The sequence below is a fragment of the Myotis myotis genome, unplaced genomic scaffold, assembly GCF_014108235.1.
Source record: "Myotis myotis isolate mMyoMyo1 unplaced genomic scaffold, mMyoMyo1.p scaffold_m19_p_16, whole genome shotgun sequence".
In the NCBI taxonomy this organism is placed as follows: Eukaryota; Metazoa; Chordata; class Mammalia; order Chiroptera; family Vespertilionidae; genus Myotis; species Myotis myotis.
Genome location: NW_023416320.1, coordinates 47,557,017 through 47,582,034, shown reverse-complemented (window position 1 = coordinate 47,582,034; position 25,018 = coordinate 47,557,017). Strand labels below are relative to the sequence as shown.

General features: G+C 49.7%; 1 protein-coding gene across 7 annotated transcripts in view; it reads left to right on the top strand.

Annotated features, from left to right (window-relative positions):
• Nucleotides 1-11,631: 11,631 nt before the first annotated feature.
• TPD52 (tumor protein D52) overlaps nucleotides 11,632-25,018 on the top strand; it is an 81,835-nt gene continuing 68,448 nt past the window's right edge. The window contains exon 1 of one of the 7 annotated variants that reach the window (XM_036338765.1): nucleotides 11,632-11,781. In XM_036338765.1, the coding sequence (XP_036194658.1) occupies nucleotides 11,763-11,781 (19 nt within the window). In that variant the 5' untranslated portion in view covers nucleotides 11,632-11,762. Of the gene's footprint in view, nucleotides 11,782-12,256; nucleotides 12,535-25,018 lie in introns of those variants that run through there. The other 6 variants (XM_036338763.1, XM_036338762.1, XM_036338766.1 and 3 more) reach the window with 6 other exon arrangements.

Below are 25,018 nucleotides of genomic sequence, written 5' to 3'. Positions count from 1 at the left end.
GGCACACAGCTGAGGGGGTTACTGTCGCACTAAGTCCCCTCATTTATTAAACAGGCACGTGGGGCGGATGGAACGATGATTCCACACAGATGTCCACGTCCTAACCGACACCTGTGCATGTATAAGGGAAAGATAAGGATTTAAGCGCCTAGGGAGAGGGCCTGGCCAGGGAGCTCAGTTGGCTAGAGCATGGTCCAGATGTGCCAAGGTTGTGGGTTCAGTCCCTGGCCAGGGCACATACAAGAATCAGCCAATGCATCCGGCCGGTGTGGCTCAGTGGTTGAGCATCAACCTATGAGCCAGTAGGTCATGGTTCGATTCATGGTGAGGGCACATGCCTGGGTTGCTGGCTTGATCCCCAGTCGGGGGAAGGGGGTGTACAGGAAGCGGCCAATCAATGATTCTCTCTCATCATTGATGTTACTCTCTCTCCCTCTCCCTTGCTCTCTGGAATCAATAAAAAATTAAAGAAAAAAAAAAAGAATCAACCAACGAGTGCATAAATAAGTGGAATGACAAATTGATGTTGCGCTCTCCTCTCCTCCTTCCTCTCTCTCTCTCTCAAATTACTTTAGAGAGAGAGGGGGGGAGAGAGAACATAGGGAGAAAGACATAAGTTATGGAGCTGGATAGTTTACATAATGGTATGCCCACGACAAGCTTGGGAGTGGGCTCCCTCCACTCAGAGAGGTTAAGTAACCTGCCCACCGTCACACAGCTAGATAAAGTCCAGATTTAAATCCCTGCCTGTCTGACTTAAAAGCCCATGATTTTTCCAGCGTTCCTTTAGACGTTATCATAGAAAGTGGAGTGAAATTTCTATCTTGAAACACTTGTTTGGCTTAAGAAGACATCTTACATATCTTTATTATCAAGTAACCTTCCTGTGTGAAATGCTGTCCATAGCTCACAGTACAGTGACCCGCTGGCTGCCACTCTGCCGGTCCTGGTTTATTTATTATATTTGTAAAGCTCTTTTAAAAACTGTATGGTGACCCTCCCAGGAGGGTCCTGAAGGCCCAGGTTGCTCCTCCTCCTCCCTTCCGCTGACAAGAGCTCTGAGCTCCCAGGCTGCGCCCCTTGTCTAATGACAGCAGAAAGCGCCTCCTGGCCCCGCATTTGACTCCAGGCCCATGACACTGGTCTCTGGAAGTGTCCTTCCCATCACGGCCACAAATGTGATTTGCAAACATCTTCCAGTGCAGGGACTGGGCTGTGGTCAGCTGACAAGTAGGCATTTAGACAAATGAGCCGGAAACCATGTGCTGAGCTTGGGAGTTATTTTGAGGGCAAAGGCCAGACCTTCTCAAGCTGCAGGAGGCCTCGAGGAAGGCTTAGGGGTCGCCTCCGCGGGTCCGGAGCAGTCCTGCTGAAGGCCGTTGTGTTCTGTGACTTGCTTACTACTGCATCCTGCCTCCTAGCAAACACACAGGCTCATGGAAGGCACTGACATTTTATTTTTAGTTGTAATGGTGTAAAAAATATAAACTAACCACCTTTCTTTTTGAAGTTCTTTTGTATAAACACAGTAGTTTCTCTTCTCCCTCCAGGCTGGGTAGCCTGTGTTCATTCATTTCCAGGAATTTTTCTTTACACAATATAAGCTCATTCCCGCAGCCGGGAGATTAAGTCCAAGGCTGCCAGCACCCTTCCTTTGGAATTACGTACCCCCCTCCCCGGCCAAAGACACCCATAATCAGTCAAATAAACCCCTGAGCACCCCCTCACTGTTCACATAAGTTTACATGCTTTTCTAAAACGTGCACAAATTGTTCATGGAACCCCGAATTTTGCATTTACTTGTTTATAATTTCAAGTGTTACTTTAAGGTCCCATCGATGTTCCTTGTATATTTACATCTTCATGTTTGTTTGTTTTTAAATATATCTTTATTGGTTTCAGAGAGGAAGGGAGAGGAAGAGAAAGAGGTAGAAACATCAATGATGAGAATCACTGATAGGCTGCCTCCTGCACGCCCCCTACTGGGGATCAAGCCAGAAACCCAGGCAGGTGCCCTTGACTGGAATCGAACTCAGGACTCTTCAGTCCACAGGCCGATGCTCTATCCACTGAGGCAAACCAGCCAGGCCCATGTTTGTTTATATTTAACCCACTCTTTTGAAATGCAAAACTCATTGAATTTTGTGCTTGGTTTTATTTTGAAAACAAAAAAACAAAAACACAAAAAACAAAAACCTCATTTCTAGTCTCCCCCTCCCCTTCTACTTACCGCTGTGCATTCACGAAAATGAAGGATCTGATTTCTGAGCACTTTCGTTGCTTGAAATTTTGAATGAATTGATGCTTAAAATGGTAGAATGAGACAAACGATTGTCTACTGCACCCCCCACACATTTAGCCACCACAGTGAGAGCACACTGTTAGTGGAGTATTTACAAGCAAGCGACTGTACTTGGTTCTGAGGGACGGTTTTTCACATTTTACCGTTTCTGAGAATGAGAAAGGCCTGACAGCCAGTGTGGTCAGAAGCGTTGACTCCCAGTGTTTTTCTTTCTTGGAGTCGGATAGACACTGATGCTGCGCCGTTAACATGGCAGCATCTTAGGCTCGAGTAAATACAATAGATACGAGGACTGTTCCGCATGTTGGGCAGACAACCTGTGTAATCCTCCGAGCAATCCCATGACGTAGGCACGATTATTCTCCGCCTTTCACAGAGCAAGGGCCTCGATGGAGGAAGCTGCCCCGTGCCTATCGGCACCACCACGGGCTGCGGCAGGCTGATGGCCACCAGCCAGTGAGGGAGCGGGGCTTCGATCTGTGACTTCCCTGGTATCAAGACTCTCAGTGTGGCCAGCAGCAAGGCACCAACGTGAAGTCGCTGAACATAGAATCGGGAAGAGAGGCGCCACCACGTGAAACACATCACCAGTTAGAAGTCACCCAGGGACACACATGGCATAGGTCCCCCTCAGAAGCCCCGTTAACTGCTTCTCCCTGCCTCAAACCTTGCCCAAGCCCCATTAGCTTAATCTAGATCCAGTTACCCCTGAATCCTACCTCACACTTACGATTTCCAGTTACCTAGCCAGCAATCCCCTTTTTTTCTTCAGTTCAAATTGAGTTTCTATCACTTAAAATCGAGGGTATTGAAGCCCTGGCCAGTGTGGGCATTGTCCCGTGCACCGAAGGGTTGCCGATTGATTCCCCATCAGAGGACATGCCCAAGTTGCAGACGGTTGATGACTCTCTCTCTCTCTCTCCCTCCCTCTCTAAAATCAATTTTTAAAAAAATGTATATATATATATATTTTTTTAAAGGAGTACTGATGAATACAGCAGAGACTTATAAGATGTGCTAAGAATTACTGTTTAAACCTTGAAAGTCCAGTGTAGTCACAAGCAAAAGAATTTAATCACATGAATGATATGGTCAGCGTATCTGACTGTCTCTGGCTGGCCCTGAGTTGGAAGCAGGATGGAAAATAAGGAAGCAGTCATCGCTGCCCAAGTCCTGACTGTCCTGGGCTGTCTGTGCAGTGGCTGTGGGTGGTCTCTTGAACTGGCGGTGGCTCAGGGTGTCTTGTCCGCAGTGGGCCTGGCCATCACCCATTTCTATATTTAGTCTTTCGGGACCCCCTTTTGGTCATTCTCTGACTTGAGAAGTTGACCAACTCAGGGGATGCTAGAGATCCAGATCTTTGATTCTTAGGGGTGTCCAGCTGTCTCCATCGCCAAGTGTGGAGAGATCTCCTTGACTTTTTCCATGTCATCATGATGATCACCCAGCCAGAGCGTGACTGAGCAGATGGTTTTAAACTGGAGAGAATACAGTGCACCGCCTCATGGCCACTATGACAAAAACCAGAACAACTCCCATCACCTGACAGGTGCTTCAAAACCAGGAACCCCACAGCCCAACCCAGGACAAGAAAATAAATCCCACAGGCCTGGAGGCTCAAGTAAGCCAGCCAACTAGCTTCGTGCCTTCAGATGGGGCATAGTCTCTTTATCTAGCTTTCTTTCTTTCTTTCTTTTTCTTCTTTCTTTCTTTCTCTGTTTTTTGTTGAATATATTTTTATTGGTTTCAGACAGGATGAGAGAGAGAGAGAGAGAGAGAGAGAGAGAGAGAGAGAGAGAGAGAGAGAACATCCATCAATGATGGGAGAGAAGCATTGATCGCCTAGCCTGCTGTCTTGATCCTAGTTCAGCAAGTATTAGCAGTGATCGAAATGCCCCAGGACCCACGAGCAGGGACTCTGCAGCCACGCTGCTGTCTCTTCCTACTCGTGCCCAAGGGCTGTGCTGATCTGTGTCCCATCGCGGGCAGAGCGGTGCTGCTGTAACGTCCACCAGAGCTGGTGAAATGTGTGTCACAGTTGTTTCATTTGTGTGGATTTCCACGTTGAAAACATTGCTCGGCTGTCCTTCTGAGGACGAGGCGGTCATTCCCCAAGAGAGAGAGACTGGACAGCCGGATGAGTCCACGCTCCCAGCCTTGCTGCTTTATGGGCTTAGGAGGGTCTCTGCTCCAGACAGGTCTCGAGTGGGCGACGTGCTGCTGAGCTTCCACGAGGCTAGTGTTTGATCCTAAGCCTGGCCATCGGGAGGACACTGGTGGGGGTAAGTAGGAAATGCTCACTGGTGGGTTCTTCCTCAGTGAAGGGGGCACTGTGCCAATTCATCCTTGGCGCTGCTTTGCTGTCAGGGCGTGGCAGACAGATCTCTTACAGCTCTGACCCTTAAGAGGTATGTGATTCTGAGTACGTTTCTTACTATCTCTCTGTCTCAACGTCCTCATTGGCAGGATGCCATTCCATCGCCTGAGGTTGTAGGGGAAGTCAGAGTATTAATGTACCCTCACATTGATTTTATCTTATTAAAAGTCCAGCATTGACTGTAATGAAGTGTGAATCAGAGGAAACAGCAGGATTTGTTTTCCAGTGCGGCATTTAAAACTTAGAAAATGTCGAGAGCATAGGGCAGGGGTGGGCAAACTTTTTGACTCGAGGGCCACAGTGGGTTCTTAAACTGGACCGGAGGGCTGAACAAAAGCATGGATGGAGTGTTTGTGTGAACTACTATAAATTCAAAGTAAACATCATTGCATAAAAGGGTACGGTCTTTTTTTTTTTTGGTTTAATTCATTTCAAACGGGCCGGATCCGGCCCGCGGGCCGTAGTTTGCCCACGGCTGGCATAGGAGGTATTTTTTCAGGCCGTTCATTCACAGGCCAGCAAGTGGGCGCGTGAGTCCGTTGACGAGGGGACACTCAGGCTTATTAGTGGCGACCGAAGAGAATGTTTCTCTCCTGCGTCAGACATAGTTGCTCTGGTGGGTGGTTTCGCATCCTCACTAATGGTTTACTTCAGGAGCCTCCACTTCTTGAATTTTCCCTGGGGAGGAAGCCAGAGAAGATAAGTGAGGGAAGGAGATGCTCTTCAATGACCCATCATTTTCGTTTCGGTACATTTGTGGAGGAAGGGCACGGACCCTGCTGTGTATCTTGGGCTTTAAGACAGATCCATGAGCTGGCCCCTCCCTCCCTCCCTCCCTCCTCCTTCCTTCCTTCTTCTTCTTCTTCTTCTTCTTCTTCTTCTTCTTCTTCTTCTTCTTCTTCTTCTTCTTCTCCTTCTCCTTCTCCTTCTCCTTCTCCTTCTTCTTCTTTCTCTCTCTCTCTCTCTCTCTCTCTCTCTCTCTCTCTCTCTCTCTCTCTCTCTCAGAACTAGGCTTAAAAATAGCATGTGATATTTTCTTTGGAAAGATTCAGTGGTAACGTCATAGCATGTCATTCCAATGTCATCGGGAGTTTTCGCCCCTTTGAGGAAGGTTCTGGGCCAAGGGCCTGTCACCTGGACAGGGAAACATTTTTCTGAAACTCCATTTTCATCGGAAGGAAGGTTTAGTTTTTATTTCCTTGCTTGACACGTCTTAGTTCTACTCTGATTCATAGTAATGATTTATAATACAGGTAGAAGAGCCCAAGAAGTTTACAGAATGTGACTGAGAGGGTGCCAAGCGGTCCCACCCACTGAGCCCTGCAGGCCTGGGCTGTTGGCAGTCAATGGCTGTCCACTGTGTTCCCTTGGAGACTTGCCCCAGATTATTTCCTGAGGGCAGCCTCCTTCTTAGGGTGGGTCAGCGTAGGGTATAAAGGCCGGGCCCTTGCTTCAATCTGGTACAACTCTGGGGGGACACCCAGCCTCATAGCTGCTGGAGGGGTGGGGGAGCCTCTGTGTGAATGCGCGGAAGGCCACGCCCAGCTTAATCTCGCTTGCTTCCCTCCCCACAGGTTTAGCCCCAGACGCTTCCAGCATACAAACCTCCCTCCAGCTCACAGGGAATCCAACTGTAACAATGACCAAAATATTTGCATAGGGGAACCATATTATTCTACTTTTCTCATGGCCTTTTTCATAATTAAACATTACTTTTCTTTTTAATCCTCACCAGAGGATGTTTTATTTATTTATCATTTTTTAAATTTTTTATTTTAGAGAGAGAGGAAGGGAGGGGAGAGAGAGGGAGAGAGAGAGAGAAGAGAGAAACATGGACTGGTTTCCTCCCATAAGTGCCATGACTGGAGATGGAACCCATAACCTGGGCATGTGCCCTAACTAAGAATAGAATCTGCGACCCTTCAGGGCACAGGACGACACTCCAACTAATGGAGCCACCTAGCCAGGGCTCAACATTTCTTAAAATCATGTCCTCATTGTTACACGAAAACACTTATTTCATTAAAGAAACTTTGAAGTTATGCCCCATCAAGAGCTGCCTTCAGAACATGGCTTGTTAAGAGATTTTAAGCATTTAGCATCTTCCTCAAACTTGTTCAGCTCCCATGATGTAATCTAATGGACACAGAATTCAAAGCGGCTTAAACACATACAAGGAAGACGAAGTGGTTTATGGCTTTCTTAACAAAATCAATGCCGTGGGCCTGCTTCCTGTGATGGCTGAGGGATCTCCACGTCTGACTTGCATTAGCGCGAAGTGCGCTTCCCTGCCATGCCCATCTTTACACACTTTCCAGGTTGTTTATTTCACATTCACAACCTTCAAAGCTGAGAGAATGCAAGGCTGTAATGTTTTCTTTAGCAATTAAGTGCTAATTACCTGACATTAAATCAGTACTTCTCCAAAACTGGCTTTTGGTTTCTTGAACCTCCTAACTCTGGGTGATAACTTTTTCAAAATTGTGATATCATGTGCTCTTAGTTGTTTGACTAGACAGCCAGAACTGCCTGATAGGGTGGCCAGTCAGCAAGTGAAAACACAGGGACCCATTAAGAATTTGTATGTTGCAAAAATTGCAGGGGTTATACTTACACTAAAAAATTATTGTTCATCTAAAATTCAAATTGAACTGGGTGTCCTAGATGTTCTCTGGCAATCCCAGACTCAGGCTCCTGGGCACCCCTGGGCTGGGCCCAGGCTTTGGAGCAGCGGTTCTCAACCTGTGGGTCGAGATCACTTTGGGGGTCGAATGACCCTTTCACAGGGGTGGCCTAAGACCATCGGAAAACACATATATAATTACATATTGTTTTTGTGATTAATCACTATGCTTTAATTATGTTCAATTTGTAACAATGAAAATACATCCTGCATATCAGATATTTACATGACGATTCATAACAGTATCAAAATTACAGTTATGAAGTAGCAACGAAAATAACTTTATGGTTGGGGGTCACCATAACATGAGGAACTGTATTAAAGGGTCGTGGCATTAGGAAGGTTGAGAACCACTGCTTTAGAGTCTGCCCACCTGTGCCTCTCATCTGGGTGAGCAGTCCTTGGGGCCAAATGGACACACCCACCCACTCCTACCCCCCTCCTTACACCCTGCACTGGGAACCTGCAACTAACTCCCAAATCTCCCTCCTAACCTGCCCTGGATGTGTTTTCTGGACATTCGTTTTGGCTCCCCACCCCCCACCCCCAACCCCCCCGACAGAGTTTTTTTGTTTGTTTGTTTGCTTTTTGTTAATTCTCACCCAAGGATACTTTTTTTCATTGATTTTTTTAGGAAGAGTGAAACATCGATGTGAGAGAGACACATCAATCCAGGTCCATTCCCTTGACCCGGGATCGAACCCATGACCCTTCGGTGTGCAGGCTGCCGCTCTAACCACTGAGCCATGCCAACCAGGGCTGTGTGTGTGTGTGTGTTCTAAATGAAGGGAGTTCTTTTTATTCTTATCCTCACTCAGGAGATGTTTAGAAGTAGGGAGACATGTTTAGAGATAGGAAGAGAGAGAAAGAGAGAGGCTGGAAGTGTCCTGAGTGGGGATCAAACCCACAACCCACGTGTGTGCCTGGACCAGGAATGGAACCGGAAACCTTTTGGTGCACAGGACAACCCTCAACCAACTGAGCCACCCGGGCAGCCCGGCACATGCTGTGTGTTCTCTGCTGGCTACCAGGGGGTGGGGCCAGTGAGGGCGGAGACAAGTTTCCACTTACAACGCATCGCTTCCATGTCCTTCTGGCCCCTTGAACATTTCCATTTGTTTCCATTCATCTGCTTGGGGGGAATTTCCATGTAGACATTTTACCAACAAATGGGTGTTTGTAAAAAGAAACCGAAAAAAGAATCCATGTCGCCGTGAACAGCAAGGACATTGCAAAGTGAATCTAGCGTCTGCCTCGTGTCCCGAGCCTTTGAGGGGGCGGCTCCGCTTGGCTCTGCACAGGGGTGGGCGCAGTGCTGGCCGTCCTCCAGGCCCCGAGTGCGCGGCCCCCGGTCTGTTGGTTTCAGAAGGAACACAGCCCCAGTTGTACGTGCAGTTTCTGGTTTGTCAGGAGAAAAAAAATTAAGTAGAGGAAAGACACAAGAGAAAAGCAGGCTTTTGCGGAAATTCCCTGCACTGGGCTGTTTATGGTGTGGACAGTGCTTCCTTAACCTCATAGAATGAGTAAGTTAATATTTACCTGTGGCTCGGGGTTGCATGAGCACACCTGTGTAGGTACATAACAAGAAGGGACTTTTAAAAAATGGCATGTTGCTTGTTAGGACTGCATTTGGCTCCATGTAACCGGAAGCCAACTAGAGCGGCTTCAAAACGTCAGGCGTTGCCCTGGCCCCGGGGCTGGGCTGGTTGGAGTGTTGCCCCGATACACCAAGATGGTGGATTCAGTCCCTGGTCAGGGCACATCGGAGAATCAAACACTGAATGCCCAAATAAGTGGAATAACAAATCTCTCTCTCTCTCTCTCTCTCTCTCTCTCTCTCTCTCCTCCCTACCCCCCTCAAATCAATTTAAAAAAACCCCCAAATGCCAGCTGTTTATTTCCTCCCGACCCCTGAGGACCCCGCTTCGTTCTGCGTGTCTCCTCTGCAGGGGGCTTCGCTTTCATCCTCTGCTAGCAAGTGGCCGCGCCTTCGGGACAGGAAGGGGAAAGGTGAAGGGTAAAATAATGTTGCCAACTCTGTCTCCTTCGTAAATGATTTCTTGGAGGTGTGACCAGCTAACTTTGCTCATATCACACTGGCCTCTAACGTGTGAGAGAGCCAACCCCAGCTGCAAGGGCGGCTGAGTGGCCAGTGATTCTGCTGGGCACTGCTCGCCCTAACAGTGTCTGGGATCTCTTAGGAAGCACAATGGAAAGCAAGATACTGGGTAGGCCGTTAGCCTTCTCTGCCACTGGCGGACAGCAAATGCGTTCTTTAAAAAGCCAGGCATTTTTCCTTCTAACATACGTAACAGGCAAGCCCATTACCACACAGCACATTAAATAGATATGAGTAGAATAAATAATATTTCTAGCCCGGCTGACGTGGCTCAGTGATTGAGCGTCGACCTATGAACCAGGAGATCACAGTTAGATTCCCATTTGGGGCATGTGCCTGGGTTGTGGGCTCAATCCCCAATGTGGGGCATACAGGAGGCAGCAGATCAGTGATTCTCTCTCATCATGGATGTTTCTATCTCTCTATCTCTGTCTCCTCCTCTCTGTTATCAATAAAAATATCTTTAAAATAATAATATTTCTAACCAACATTAGTGCTATTGATTTGTCCACAAGTTAGCCCATAGGTTGGGAGCTCGTCTCTCCAGGTGTTACCTCTATACGGTAGATCTGAGCAGCAGCAAGTCAAAAATTCTTTACATACTGGAATTCCTGCCAATGCCAAAATGTACTGTACCATTACACTTCAAAAATAAGTTTAAGCCCTGACCGGTTTGGCTCAGTGGATAGAGCATCAGCCTGCGGACTCAAGGGTCCCAGGTTCGATTCCGGTCAAGGGCATGTACCTTGGTTGTGGGCACATCCCCAGTGGGGAGTGTGCAGGAGGCAGCTGATCGATGTTTCTCTCTGATCGATGTTTCTAACTCTCTATCCTTCTCCCTTCCTCTCTGTAAAAAATCAATAAAATATATTTAAAAAAAAATAAGTTTAAAAAGGCAGAGCATCGCGCATCTTTGTTACAAACACTGGATTGTTAGACACAATCATTTTAAAATGCAAACATGAAAGCTAAACTTACAGTATTTTCAATGCCTGCTCTAATAAAAGGCATGAAAACTAGGCCAACATGGCCCTCGACCCGCTGGAGCTCATCAGCTAGGAGGCTATAACCTAGTAGGATGCCTGGCTGCAGCAGTGGCCTGAGGGCGCCAGGCCTGAGTGGCGCCCGGCAGGAGGCGGGTGCCGTGGGAGCAGGAGTAGAGGGAGGTTCCTGCGTTTGCAGAGGGCAGCCGCATGGTCGTCAGCTGACTGACAACTAAAAACACGGGAAGAGCCTCTACACCTGGAGAGCTAGGCCACGCAGCCGCTGAAGGCCAAGGCCAAGGCGAGTCTCCAGGCAACACCGGAGGAAGGTGCATCACCCGCAGGCTCAGCGGCTTATGAAACTGAGGTGCCACCTTGGAGTACAGAATCCAAGGGCCTTCCTGGAAGATGAGGAACCGCAGTGCTAACGGCAGTAAGCACAGTCCTGTTCCAGGCCCTTCGAACTGTCCGCTCGGTCAGTGGACACCAAACCTTAGAGTGCATTTCCAACAGACCCCTGCCCACAGTGCTGCCGGCTGGCTAATTTAATTCACTCAACCCCGCACTCAGCACAGCTCTTATTACAGGAAAACCTTCCTGACCCTAATCCTAACCCTAACAACCCTAACCCTAACCCCAACACCAACCCCAACCCCAACCCTAACCCCAACCCCAACCCTAACCCCATCCCCAACCCTAACCCCTAACCCTAACAACCCTAACCCCAACCCTAACCCCAACCCCAACCCTAACCCCAATCCCAACTCTAACCCCAACCCTTACCCTAAAGATGGGAGGACATAACATTTGGGGATTCGGTGTCCTGCTCGCCTTTGGGACCTGCTGGAGTGGGCCTGGGGATGACCTCCGTTGGAGGGGACTGTGGAGAAGGCAGGGCAAAGGCACTGCTCAGGGCCCTTCCGTGCGTCCGACTCCACCTGAGCAGGTGCTGGGCGGCAGGGGAGGCAACGCGCCCCCTCGCCTCAGAGGGAACAGGGGAAACTAACTCCAGGCGGGACGCCACGCCTCCCGCCTCCCGCCTCCCGCCTCCCGAGGCCCCGCCCTCCGCCTCCCGAGACCCCGCCCTCCGCCTCCCGAGGCCCCGCCCTCCGCCTCCCACCGCCTCCCGCGGCCCCGCCCTCCCGCCCCGCTACGTGGCGGCGCACCGGGCGGCGGTCAGGTGGTTGGGAGGCGCCGGACGCCTCGGGGGCGGGGACTCGGCGCCACAGCGGCGGAGCGAGGAGGAGCCGGCGGCGTGTTCGGAGCGGGGCCGGCGGCGGGGACGCGAGGTGGCGGCGATGGAGCGCGGCGAGCCAGGTGAAGGCGCGGGGCGCGGGGCCGGATGGGGGCGCGGGCCCAGCAGGTGCACGGCGTCCTCGACGCCGCCCGCCCCGCCGGCGGCAGCTCCGGGTCCGACCGCGCTTCCTGCGGTGCCCGGGCTGGAGGAGGGCGCTGGCGGCCGGAGGGACCGGCGCCGAGAAGGTTCTGGGAGGCGGCGACCGGCCGAGCTGCGTTCTGGGTGGGAGGCGGCGCGGAGCGAGTGCCGCGCAGCTGCTCCTGTCGCTGGTGGAAACGGAGGCTCCGGGGACCGCGTGCTGGCGCCTCCCGGCGTGGCCGCAGGACCCGCTCGGTCCTCCCCTGGGGAGCGTGGGATTTTGTTGGCGTCGGGGCTCATGGCGGTGGTGGGGACGCAGATATTTCACACGCCAGGGGTCCCCCCGCGGGGTGGTGTCCGTGGGGGTGTCTGGGGGTGGGGAGAGGGCAGCTTTTCATCGGAAGTGTCTTCTCTTACCCATGGACACAAAGCCCCGGTCTGTTAGCGCCGCTCAGGGCGCACAGGGCTCCGAAAGCGGGTGCGGTGCCGGGCGCGGTGCGGGCGCCTTGCGGGGGTCCCTGTGTGCGGTGTGTGGCCTTGCCGGGCTGGGCGTTCAGCTTTCAGGGCTGCTACCTCCTGGAGCTCCTCGCCGGTCATAACCGGGGAACTGGAACAGACGCGCCACACGCTCTAAAAAGATGCAGAAATGCTGAAAAACACGACCGAGAACAACCGGGCCCGTTTGGAAAGTTGGGGTAGGAATGACTGTTGTTTTGAGTCTCAGCTCACAGTTTTCATTTTTTGCTCATTACCCTCCAGTGTTTTCCTTTATGCTGATGTGTTTTGTGTAAATAAACCCTATTTCATTGATACAACTTTGTATGTTAACTTTTGAGAAGTTGTAAGATTCTTTGGGGCCTTCCAGCCCTTTCTTTCTCACCCATCCCTCAAATTACTGTCACACTGAGCACTTACAGTATGTAATATGCAAAAGACATATGTATATACACACACACACACGCACACATATTGTCTATGTTTTTAATTTCTTGAGGGGAGAGGCATGTCCTTTATCTTTGTCCAGGGTTGGGTAACATGGCGATTTGCACATAGTAGGAGCCATTCAAATGGTAGAGTCAGAAAACCGATCACAAGTCTGATGTGTGTTGTGAGGAGGAGGCAGGGCCACCTTGTAAGCCAGCACTGTCCGAATTTTCAGTTGGGGACAATTGGGGTATCAGACCTCAGCGTGCACATTTGTTCGCGTCTTCCATTGCCATGGTCAACACGATGTTTTTAGAACGACCATGCTTGGTACTTGTCAGTAACTGTGTCTGACTTAGGTGAGTGGAGGGACTAATTTGATTGGATTTTGTGTTCTAGCTCTTCTGGTAAGAAGCAGCCATTGGTGCCGCTGCAGTATTCCAACTGGCTGCCACAATCTGCTTGGCTTTTGTAGGACGTGTGTGTGTGTGTGTGTGTGTGTGTGTATAAGACATAGTCATGTTAGTCCTTGTTTTTTGTGTGTTTTTAAAAAATGTATTTTATTGATCTCAGAGAGGAAGGGAGAGGGAGAGAGAGAGAGAGAGAAACATCAATGATGAGAGAAAAATAATTGAGCAGCTGCCTCCTACATGCTGGGGGTTGAGCCCGCAACCGGGGCATGTGCCCTGACCAGTAGTCGAACTGTGACCTCCTGGCTCATAGGTCGACCCTGAACCACTGAGCGACACTGTTAATCCTTGTTTTTAATCGTTATTCCTCCTCTTCAAGTGGAGGGTGTGGAGACTGGTCTCAGAATAACAGGCGAGTCACCTGCTTGGGAAGGTCAGCGGGCTCCCTGTGCTGGGTGAGAACCACATAGCCTTGCCTTACACTGCTGGTTCCATCTGCCTGTCTCTTTTGCCTTTTTATCTTTATGTTCCCACAGCGCACAGTAGGTGCTCAGAAATGTCCGCGGGTTACCTGCGATGGAAGGGAAAATACAGGAGCCCCTTCCAGCTGTCAGAACCACTGGTGACCTTCCAAGTTGGACTCTCGCTTCCTACTTCCTGCTGTCTCCTGCTCTTCTTTCCTCTGTAATTTTGAAGGAAGTGGAGCTCTGTGGTTAGGTGGAGAAAGTTGCTGATGAGGCTGTGCAGGGCTTTGGGGGAGGGGCAAGTTAATGTGAGCTTTTGAGCTGGTGGAGTGGATGGCTCAATCTTCAGTGACTCAGTGCGATGCCTGGCTTAGCGTGGAGGAGGAGCCTAGGATTGTAAACCCTCCTGCTCACCAGCAAGTAATGTTGGCTGAAGCAAGGCTTATCACACCCTGTGCTTGGCTCTTGAATTGCGATTATTTTGCATAGTTTTTAAAACCAAATGAGAACATTTTTATTGACTATGTGTGGACTTCCTTGCGTTTATCTGTCCCTTTAAAAACACACCTCTAGATGCAAAATTAAATGCCCTACCTCTTGTCTTAAATGCCTCTCTATTGAAAGTGTCTCCTTTACCTTCTTTCCTATATAAAGCTGTCAAAATGTATCCTTTGTGTTATTCAGCAGAGCCGTAGAGTTTGGAAATGAACAGTTTTCTTTGTGTCTTCAGTGGCACATTCTAATACTCTTCAGTGGCAGGCTCAGATTCTAATAGTTCTCCCCGTCCTCTGTACCATGACTTTGTATAAAATGCTCTGCTTAAATTGAGAGCTCAGTCAGTGTCAAGTGATTTAAAATATACCCGAACTTGCTGATGCCTGTCGAGAATTTCAACGTGTTAAGCCCCGCGCGGCACGTCTAATGTGTGTGGTATTTCCTGCTCTGTGCTAACTAGTGCAAACACTGTAAAAACCCTCCCTGCTACCTTTTATGGGGCTGAATAAATATTTATGCTCACTACTCAGTAATAACCTCTAGTTTACCACCATTATATGGAAGTGATAGTCAACTAGTCACTAAGCATTTTTGTGTTTGAATTATACACACACACACACTTTATTTTAAGGGGGGAAGGAAGGCCAAAGAAAATGGGGAGGAGGGAAGGCTGAAAGAAAAGGGTGACACAGTAATATGTCTCTGTGACTTCAGCATTGTAAGTATGCCTGAGAGAGAACAAAAATGTGAGATGTCGCTTATTTAAAAGTAAAACAAATACGGAGACACTGGATAACAGTGAAGGTCTGCTCACAGATCTTCTTCAGGTGTGAGCCTTGCAGGTTCTTGGTTTCTTTGGTCAAGTCTCGCGTTCCATGTGGTGCTGATGTCTTTGTTAGCTCACACTCACTTCCTGCACTTATTTTTGTGCGGAAGCCTGCCTGGTCCCCAGGGAAAAGCTTAAGTGGTAGGAGGAGGGGTTATGAGTGGTTAGCAAGATCTCAAAGCAGAATAATTCATGCACACAACCTAAACAGATAGCTCCCAGTTCAGAGCAAAAAAGAATACCCAATCCCCTGACCTACTGTGCTACTGATTCTTTTGTTGTGGTTCAGATCGTTTTATTTTTCTTTTGGGGTTCATTATTTATGTTTTAACTAGTGACCCATTGCATAAAATTCGTGCACGGGGGCAGGGGGGTGTCCCTCAGCCCAGCCTGCACCTTCTCTAATCTGGGACCCCTTGGGGGATGTCCGATTGCTAGTTTAGGCCCGATCCCTGTCCCTCTCACAATCCGGGACCTCTGGCTCCTAACTGCTCACCTGCCTGCCTGCCTGATCTCCCCTAACCACTCTGCCCGCTGGCCTGCTCGCCCCCAACCCCCCCGCCCCCCACCGGCCTGATCGCCCCCAACTGACCCCCCTTGCCGGCCTGATTGCCCCCAACTGCCCCTCCCTGCCAACTTGCTCGCCCCCCCCCCCCTCATGGCCTCCCAACTGCCCTCTCCTGCCGGCCTGATTGCTCCTGACCGCCTTTGCCTCGGCCCCACCGCCATGGCTTTGCCTGGAAGGATGTCCAGAAGGTCTCCTGGTCTAATTAGCATATTATTCTTTTATTAGTATAGATTGTTGGCTGCATTTAACCGAGACTCTGCCAAACTTTACTTTAACTGGGTGGGGACTAGCTGTACAGAAACCATAATCTTAGCGATGTATTTTTATTAGTAAATGAGGGATTTAATGTTTAGTGGAAGTTAAAAAACGTTTGAGTTAAAAGTACTTTTTTGGTGGTTGAGAATAGTTGTTCATTTTAGAGAAATCAGTAAATACAGATGGAGAAAAAGAAAAGAAAAGCCACTGAGAGCATATTGGTTTATAGCCATCCACCTATCTAAATTTCTCAACAACTCCCTAAGTAATATCCTTTGAATATTTCATTTTATTCCTTGCCTTAAAAAATAACTGACTATATTTTAAAACGCTTCTCCAGCATCATTTTGATTAGCATGGCCAGGTAATTAATGCACATGACACAAAATTCAAAATGACTAAAAGGTTGCAAAAGGTAAACCTCCCTGCCAGTCCTGTCCCTGGGCTGTGTCCCTTGGATGGCAATGCCACCACCGTTACCAGTGTCATCTCTACCCACCCAGAGAGTCTGTGTATGTAGTTTCACATACACTTTTATTTAGATACATAATTCTGTATGCACTTGTGTGGCTATATGACATACACAAATTGTTTAGTGCCTACCTTCACTTAAATACAGTGTGTTTTATTTTTTTAAATTTTTTAATCCTCACCTGAGGATATTTTTCCATTGATTTTCAGAGAGAGTGGAAAAGAGAGGGAAAGACAGAGAGGAACATCCATGTGAGAGAAACACTGATTGGTTGCCTCCTGCATATGCCCTGACCAGGGCTAGGGCTGGGGAGGAGCCTGCAACTGAGGTACATGCCCTTGACCGGAATCAAACCCAGGACGCTTTGGTCCATAGGCCGATGCTCTATCCACTGAGCCAAACTGCCCAGGGCTAATACTGTGTATATTAGAGGTCATTTGACATGTAGAGTGGCTTCCTTTTAATGACTGTTTCTAGATGTGTATTTTTAGATGTGTCATGTTATTGAGGGGAACCAAAGTTTTGCCATCCCAGATATGCTTTTTGGTTTATTGATTTTGATCTGGTTATTAAGAAACAAAAGACTCACACAGCCCAAGTGCCCATTGGTAGATGAGTGGATAAAAAAACCCCCACACCTCTGGTACATTTATACAACAGAATACTATGCAGTTGGAGACAGCATGGAGGGACCTGGAGAGCATTATGCTAAGCGAAATAAGCCAGTCAGAGAAAGACAGATAGCATATGATCTCGCTAATATATGGAATGAACAAAACAGAACCAGAAGCATATGGAGATACAGGGAATAGACTGACAGATGTCAGAGGGAGGAGAGGAAGGAGGGTTGCATAAAGAAGGTGAAGGGATTAGCTAGTAAACATATGGATAACCTATGCACACCAACAATAGTGTGGTGGGGGGGCGGGTAGGGATGGATGTGGGCAAAGGGGAGGGGATGGGGGAAGTCTGCAGTAATGTCAACTTTAAAATTTTACAATAAAAACAGTATGCCGAAAAAAAGAAGAAGAAGACTCTGAAAGAGCTCCGACCCTCCCCCACCTGCCTAACGACATTCAGGTGGAAAAACCTGCTTAAAGGAGGGAGCGTCCCCTTTGCAACTTGTGGCGGTGGGAGGAGACCTAGCCCAGCCTGTTGGTTCAACTTCCTTCCATTGTTTCTGGGTGGCCCAGAGAAAGGGTACCTACTGAATGTTTGCTCTTTCTCGTCTACCTGTAATTACCTGCTTTCCGTTTGAAATCCCAGGCCCCTGCCCCCTTCTCTCTTGTCCAAAGTGGTGTACAAGCTGCAGCTGCCCCATGCAACGTCTTTGGGTCCCATATTCTGATGGCACCCCTCATGTACATCCGCCGTGAACCTTGGACACGTTCTCCTGCTGATCTGTCGCTCATAAATTTAATAATCAGCACGGCTAGAACTTGGGAGGTGGAAGGAAGGTGATTTTTTGTGTCCCCACATTATGTACCGCAATGGTGAGATTTAACTTGTTCCCTACTGATGGATGTTTAAGTTTCCCCTGGTCTTAAAACAAAGCTGCAGCAAATAAACGTGTCTCCAAGCCATCCCGTAAATGTGCGGCGTGCCTGTGTGAAGAGTTCTTGGAGGAATGAGACTGTTCAGTTTGACAGTGCGGAATCCTGCTCCGAAGAAGCGGTGCCAATTATACACCCCAGCAAGGTGCCAACCGAGGCTTCCTCCGCCCCCGGGCAGGGTGTTGTCACACTTTGTCGTCTTTGTTTATGCCATAGGGGAGCAGCTATATGTTTAATTATATATTTTTCTTAAAGTGAAGGTGGTTGTATTTCATTTGATAGGCTTAAGACCTGTATTTCATTTTTTATGAAATGTCTGTTCATATACTTGGCCAATTTTACTATTGTGTTATTGGTCTTTTTCTTCTTGATGTGGCCTCTTTCCATGATATTAATTACTAATATATTTTTTCCTAGTTTGTTGTTTCTTTTTTGACTTTATAGTGTTGTTGTTTTTTCCCCAAGCAGAAATACTAATTGATGGTTTTTGTTTTTTTTTTAAAATATATTTTATTGATTTTTCACAGAGAGGAAGGGAGAGAGATAGAGAGTCAGAAACATCGATGAGAGAGAAACATCGATCAGCTGCCTCCTGCACATCCCCCACTGGGGATGTGCCCGCAACCCAGGTACATGCCCTTGACCGGAATCGAACCTGGGACCCTTCAGTCCGCAGGCCGACGCTCTACTAATTGATGGGTTTTTATCTTTAGCTTCTAGCTTTTGACTCATTCCCAGAAATGCCATCCTCACTTGGTGTGATGTTTTCATGGTTTTCGTTTTTACATTTAAATCTGTCATCCATCTAGAGTCAACTTTTAAAAAATATGTTTTTATTGATTTTAGAGAGAGAGATAGAAACATCGATGAGAGCGGAACATGATCGGCTGCCTCCTGCAGGTCCCTTACTAAAGATCAAGCCCGCAGCCCGGGCATGTGCCCCCTCCGGGAATCGAACCAGTGACCTCTTCATGCATGGAATTATGCTCAATCTACTGAGCCACACCAGCCTGGCTGGAGTTTATTTAGATAAGAAGTGTGATGTGTCTGGAAGAGTTATATACGTTCTCCCTTTTCCTTTGAAAGGTATTATTCAGAAAAGCGGCAGGCTGTGGTAGCGCCATGGGAAGGGAGCGGTAGGGAGTGTGTCCACCAGAATGTGGCCGTGTGTCTGTCCTCGCGGGTCAGAACTAGTTATACATGTTTAGGGCAAAGAATGCTAGACTTGAAGTTATGTCTGGGTGGAAAATTCAGCTTCACTGGGTAAGTCACTAAACCCCTCTGGGGCTGACAATACCTCATGATGACGTAAGAAACATTCAAACCTGGGAAGAATTTTTGTGAGTTGATTTGAGCCAAACTGTTGACAAATGCTGGGAAGGGATTGAGAACCTCAAGGGATTGAGATAATGCTCTGGAGAATGGCAGTTTTGCACCTTGTTTTATACATTAAAGTCAAAGGAGGAGACGGAAGTGGGTTACATGAAATGCATTGGTGATAGATTAGGGAGGCGGGAGAAAGCAAGCGGGGAACCCTCTGGGTTTGGACATAAAGTAAAACGATAGACACACACTTCTTTTGCTTAGGTGGGTGTAGGATAGTTCACAGTCACCAAGTAGCTCAGTAACAGTGAGGGGATTTGTGGTCTCCACAGAGTGGCGCCTGTGCTTTGAGGGGTCCGGAAAATTATTTTGACATTCCAATGATACGTAATTGCAGATGCAAAAAGACTCAGTTAGGGTAGAGCTTGACCTTTGTCAGGGAAGATACTGGCCTAGGACATGACTACCCACCATAAATTGCTTTTAGTTAAAACGTTTTAATTTCAGACCATCCTTTGTGGTTCCTTTAGGTCTCTGAGTTTGCAAGGCCGCCATTCAGGCCTGCCCTGAGCTGGTCAGGTTAGCATGTGGCCCCTTTTCGTCCACACTCACATACTTGTGGAAATTAAGGAAAAATCTGTGACTAGCACTGGTACTATAGCCAGAATATCTCAATATCTTATAACCAGAAAATGATGACGCTGAATTTTCTACCCACACATAACTTCAAGTCAGTACATACTAACTGTGAAACTGAAGACAAGCTGTTTCTGTAAAATGCTAACCCAGTGGTTCCCATTTCAAATTAAACACTTCGTTTCTTTAGCAGCAAGTGCAAGTGTATAGCGAGGCCACTACGGTGAAGTGGGTGTGTATGGTTGTGTGACCGTGGCCGCGAGGCAGTGGACAGCTAGGCTGGGTCCTCTGTAAAGAAAGTGGGTGACCTTTGAACTTGGACTTGAAGGCTAAGTAGGAAATCTGATAAGAGAAAGAGGGGCATGGAAGGGAATTGGGGGTGAGATCTGGGGTGCGGGTCTGAGGACAGAGGCCAGTAAAGAAGGGTTTTCGGGTTGGAGCTGGGGTAGAATCCAGGAAAAGAAGAGCAGATGCGGGAGGGAGGGTCTGCACTTGGGTGGAGTCTGTCACATTGGAGCCCTGGTCACCCAGAGCTGCATGACAAACCACCCCGACGTCTCGTGATTTAAAACGGCAGCATGGACCATGGTCGCAGGTCTGTAAGGTGGCTGGGCTCAGCAGGGACAGCTCGTCCGGGCCACTCCGCCTCAGTTGGGGCCCCTTGCAGCCTGCGACGGGGATCATCCAACCAGCCACGCGAGGGCCGGTTCTGGGAAGGCACGGACGGCTGGAGGTCAGGCACCTGCTCGCGCCGTGGCCTCCGGTCCACACAGCCTGTTTGCTGAGGGCTGTTTGCTTGCCTGCGTTGAGTGTTTTCTCTGGAGACCATGCTGTTGGCCCAACAGCAGGCCGCTCAGGAAGCTAGCTCAGGGCTCCCCTGGGGGGAGTCCCAGGAGAGAGGCAGGGGCAGCGGTGTGGCTCTTTGTGACCTGTCTGGAAGTCACGTGGCGTCAATTTTCTCTCATTCTGTTTATTAGAAATGGGTCACAAAGGACGGCCAGATTCAGGGAGGGGGATTAGACCCCACTTTGGTTGGAGGAGTTTCGAGTGTGTGCACGTTTTAAAGCCACCCCAGGTCCTTGCGGCGCATGTGCTTGGGAGTGAAATCTGGGTCTGAGAGAGGAGTGGGCAGAAGGTCATGGTTTGGGGACCTTAGCACAGGTGATGTTTGAAGCTATTAAGTTGCTGAGGTGATTTCGAGGAAAAAGTGGAGCAAACAGAGGAGATTTCAGGGAGGGGAGGGGAGAGTCCAAGCAGACTGAGGCGGAATGTAGCTGTTGGCCTTGGTGACGAGGACAGTTGTGATAATGCTGAGATTCAAGCCCATAGATCGGGTAGGGGTGCGGGGAAGGAGGGCAGGCCTGGTGCACTCGGGGCCTGTGGAGTGGTAAAGGGAGGCAGTGCAAAGGCCAGACTGCTCTTTCCAGAAGCCCAGTGGTGTTCGGAAGGGACGTTTGGGGTAAGTGATGGTGATTTGCTTGCCTGTCCTTGACATTTGTGTGTGTTTGTGAAATTAGCGAAGAAAGTGGAGGCGAGGGGGAGTAATGGGTCTTACTGTTCCTACAGTATATGCCACTGATTTTAGCAAAGATGTGTTTAACGCAAAACGTATTTGAATAGGCCTATCTAGGCTTTGACCTTCAAGCAGCTCAAGTCTCTAAGCAACAATTCACTTTGATGTGCCAGAGCCTTGCGGACAGTAAGAGCTTGTTAAATGTGAGCGGGTGAAAGTAGTGTCCTGTCCCTGGGTGAGACGCAGGTGAGCCGAGAGGTGACATTTGAGCCAAATCCTGGGAACGCTGCGATGTTTCCCCTGCGGTGGTTTCTCAGAGGTCGTGGGCTCCCCTGGCCGTGGGACTGACTTGTGCGGTGATTACTGCCCTGGCTTCTCGCACTTGGGAGATAGTTTTCATTCCCAGTGGCAGCCCCAGACTGGAGAGGCAGTCGGCTGTTTCCTCGGTCGTGGCTGAGAGAGAGGCAGACCTCCCGAGGCCTGTTCTGCTGATTGAGAAGTGGTTGCGACTGCTCCGTGCTTCTGGGCTGGAGGAGGGTGACGTGGCAGGTTCCTCTAGGTTTGGGGGCCTGTTTTCCCAGGTGACAGCCCCTTCCCAGCTCACTTCCTCTGTCAGCCCTGGCAGGGGCTCAGGCCCGGGTCCCTGCCTGCTGGCGGCCTCTGGGGCGCTGGGCTCCCTGCAGGAGGGCTGGTGGCGTTCCCTGGCTCATCCCGTGCGTCACGCGGCTGTGGATGTTACATCTGAAGGCAGTGAGCGCTGGTGAGACAACCAGCTTTGCCGAGGGCGCTAGACAACGGGTGATCCTGGCATCTGAGCCTTAGACCTGCCACGGCCCACCAGCCGCTGTTCCCGGCGGCTCTCCCGTGGGCTCTGTCATTGGCCAAGCTCCTCTTTCCTCCCGCAGGCAGCCTCTCTCTCTTTTCCTGTCTTTTTGCTGCACAGAATTCCATTTTCTTCTTTCTCTTTTTATCTTCTCCACTTGGGCCAGAAAGTTGCTTTTGCTTTGCTTTTACTGAAGGGATTTCATGGACTCATTCAATATACTGTAATATATGTTTCTTATTAGTATTAAAAATTTTCCAGTAAGAATTTAAAAAAATCCTCTGAAAATGGATTTCCTAGTTCTTTTTCCATTTATTATTAATTAACTAGAGGCCTGGTGCATGGAAATTCATGCACTGGAGGGGGGGTCCCTCAGTTCAGCTGCCCCCTCTCACAGTCCGAGTGCCCTTAGGGGCAGGAGGCGACCCTGTGATCAGGGGAAGGCGATATCCCATTACACCTCTGCTGCCGCCACTGCCGGCAGTGCAAGCCTTGCCGGCCCTGGTTACCTGAGCCTCAGGCGGCTGGGGGGCTGAGGAGACTGGGCCCTGCCATCTTTGAGGGCGTGGCAGTCAATTAGCATATTCCCTCCTTATTGGCTGTGGGTGCTGCCATCTTTGAGGGTGGGGCAGTCAATTAGCATATTCCCTCCTTATTGGCTGTGGGTGCTGCCATCTTTGCGATTTTTAGCATATTCCCTATTTATTAGATAGGATTACATTGCTATTGCAAAGCTAATTTAGGTCTTGTGGGGTGTGTGTGTGTGTGTGTGTGTGTAGATGTGCGCGCGAGCGAGCGCGCCCACACACGCAATGACTCAAAGTTTAGAAAAATATTTCAAATTATTAATTGGAAATTCCCCAAAACCATATTTTATTAGTTTAACTTTTTGGGTTTCTGTATAATTCTGGGCAGAGTAGAAACACTTGGAGGCCATATGATTTTTAGAAATGTTAGGAGATGAAGAGGAAACTTGATATTTCTTTCAAATCCGGTGCCGTGCCCGGCCGTGACTATCGCATTGTCCCTGCGGCTGACACCGGCTCCAGGTGCTGGCCCTCCCTGACCAAGGGCAAGGCTGCTGCCGCCCTTCCCTCGCCCCAACTCTCAGGACACTTGCCCACAGGTAAGAGCAGGGACCCAGGCCCCCCCCCCCCCCCCCCCCCCCGGCTTCTGACCATGTGCCCATCTGCCAGTCCTCCTTGCCTTTGGGGAATTTCTCACGTGGGCTTTTCCCATTAACACCACACCTCACAGTCATGTTCTCTGAGCCGAACAGAAGGAAAATGTCATTGTGTCCTTCGCAGGACAGTCCTGCTCGCCTTTCTGCAGCGGCTGGAGGGGTGACGGCGGGCAGCGGCGGGGGTGGTGCGGCAGGGTGGCCTTTCAGCTTTGCGGAGTGAGAGGTCCCTCGGTCTTCCCACCAGCGCGTGTGGAAAAGGAGGAATCTGCCGGTGAGCCGCCCTTACCGGGGCCTCCTGGGTCCTGGCTCTAGCCACGTGGTTATGGGCGGTGAACCCCTTATTTGGTCCCTGCGCTCTGCAGCAGCCCGAGCGGCCACCACACTTCGGTGTTTGTTTTTTGGGGAAGCAACTCTGCCGGTCATTGAGCCCCTCCAGTTTCTGGCCCGTGTACAGCAGCTGTACTCATTTTATTTAGTGTTTTCCTGTGATTGGCAGTAATTCTTATCTTTTTTTTTGCATAAACTAAAGGTAATCTGAGTGGAGAAACGGTTATAAACAGTTCTCTTTAATAAGAGCCTGGTGACCTCGGAATTGTAAGCACCCTTCCCCCATCTCCCCCTGGGTGTGTAAGCATCCGTCTCTTTTTGAACGTGCATGTTAATTAAGGGGCAAACACACTATGGAAATATAACCTCGTTCTAATGAAAGTGAAAACCAAGGCAGGCTCGCCGTGTTTGTTCACTAGTACTTGCCCCGCCCTCTCCGTCTCCCCGTGCACCCCCCCCCCCCCCCCCCCCCCCCAGTTAGTCAGTGTACAGGCTCTTATTCACAGCTCAGACGCAGGCCTCCGGGATCAGGTCTCCCTGTGCAGAGGGAACTGAGACCTGCCTGAGGCTGTCCCGGAGGGAGCAGGTCTCGGGAAAGCTGGTGCCAGCACAGCTGTGCACATGAGTGGAGGACACTGGGTTGAGCGTTGCGTGGTGGGGCGTGTAGGCCCCGCCGCATCTCAGACTTGGTCTTGGTGACTGTCAGTGACCTAGGGAGGCTGGCTGGCTCCTGCAGGCTCCCGGAGGGCGTGGCGGCCCCTCCTCTCCAGCTCAGCCCTCTGCCTGTGGGTGGGGATCAGAGTGGGGGGCGGAACCGGAGGTTCCGGGTTGACCTGCTCCTGAGGTGGGGGCCGTGGGGAGGTAGAGGCAGGTTCACTCTGCACCCTTCCCTGGGCATCGACAACAGTCAGCTCCCGACGGTGTCTCCCAGGCCCCCCAGGAGGGTGGCTTCCCAGAGCGGCTCAGTCCAGGGGTGGCTCTTGTTTACGTGGAAACCTGCTTCTCAGGAACTGCTCAGACCTCCCTGGCGAATGCGCACATGAAACCAGCCCCATCCAGCGTCTGCTGTAACCTAACTGGCTTTCTAGCTCTCCTCGGAATAGATGCAGTACCGGGGGTGGCGTACGGGATGGCCTTGTAGCGATCGCAACCTCCCCACGTGCTCAGTGCCCAGGTGTTAAGTCTGTTCCTTCAGAGGTGAGGGATACACCCTCTCTACCAGTGGTTCTCAACCTCGGCTGCACATTAGAATCACCTGGGAATCTTTTTAAAATCCTGATTTCTGGGCCTCATCCTCCGGAAGTTCTGTTTGTTACTAATGTTGTGGCCTCACTCCATAACAAAGAAACAATTTCCGGAGGATGAGGCCCAGAAATCAGGATTTTAAAAAGATTCCCAGGTGATTCT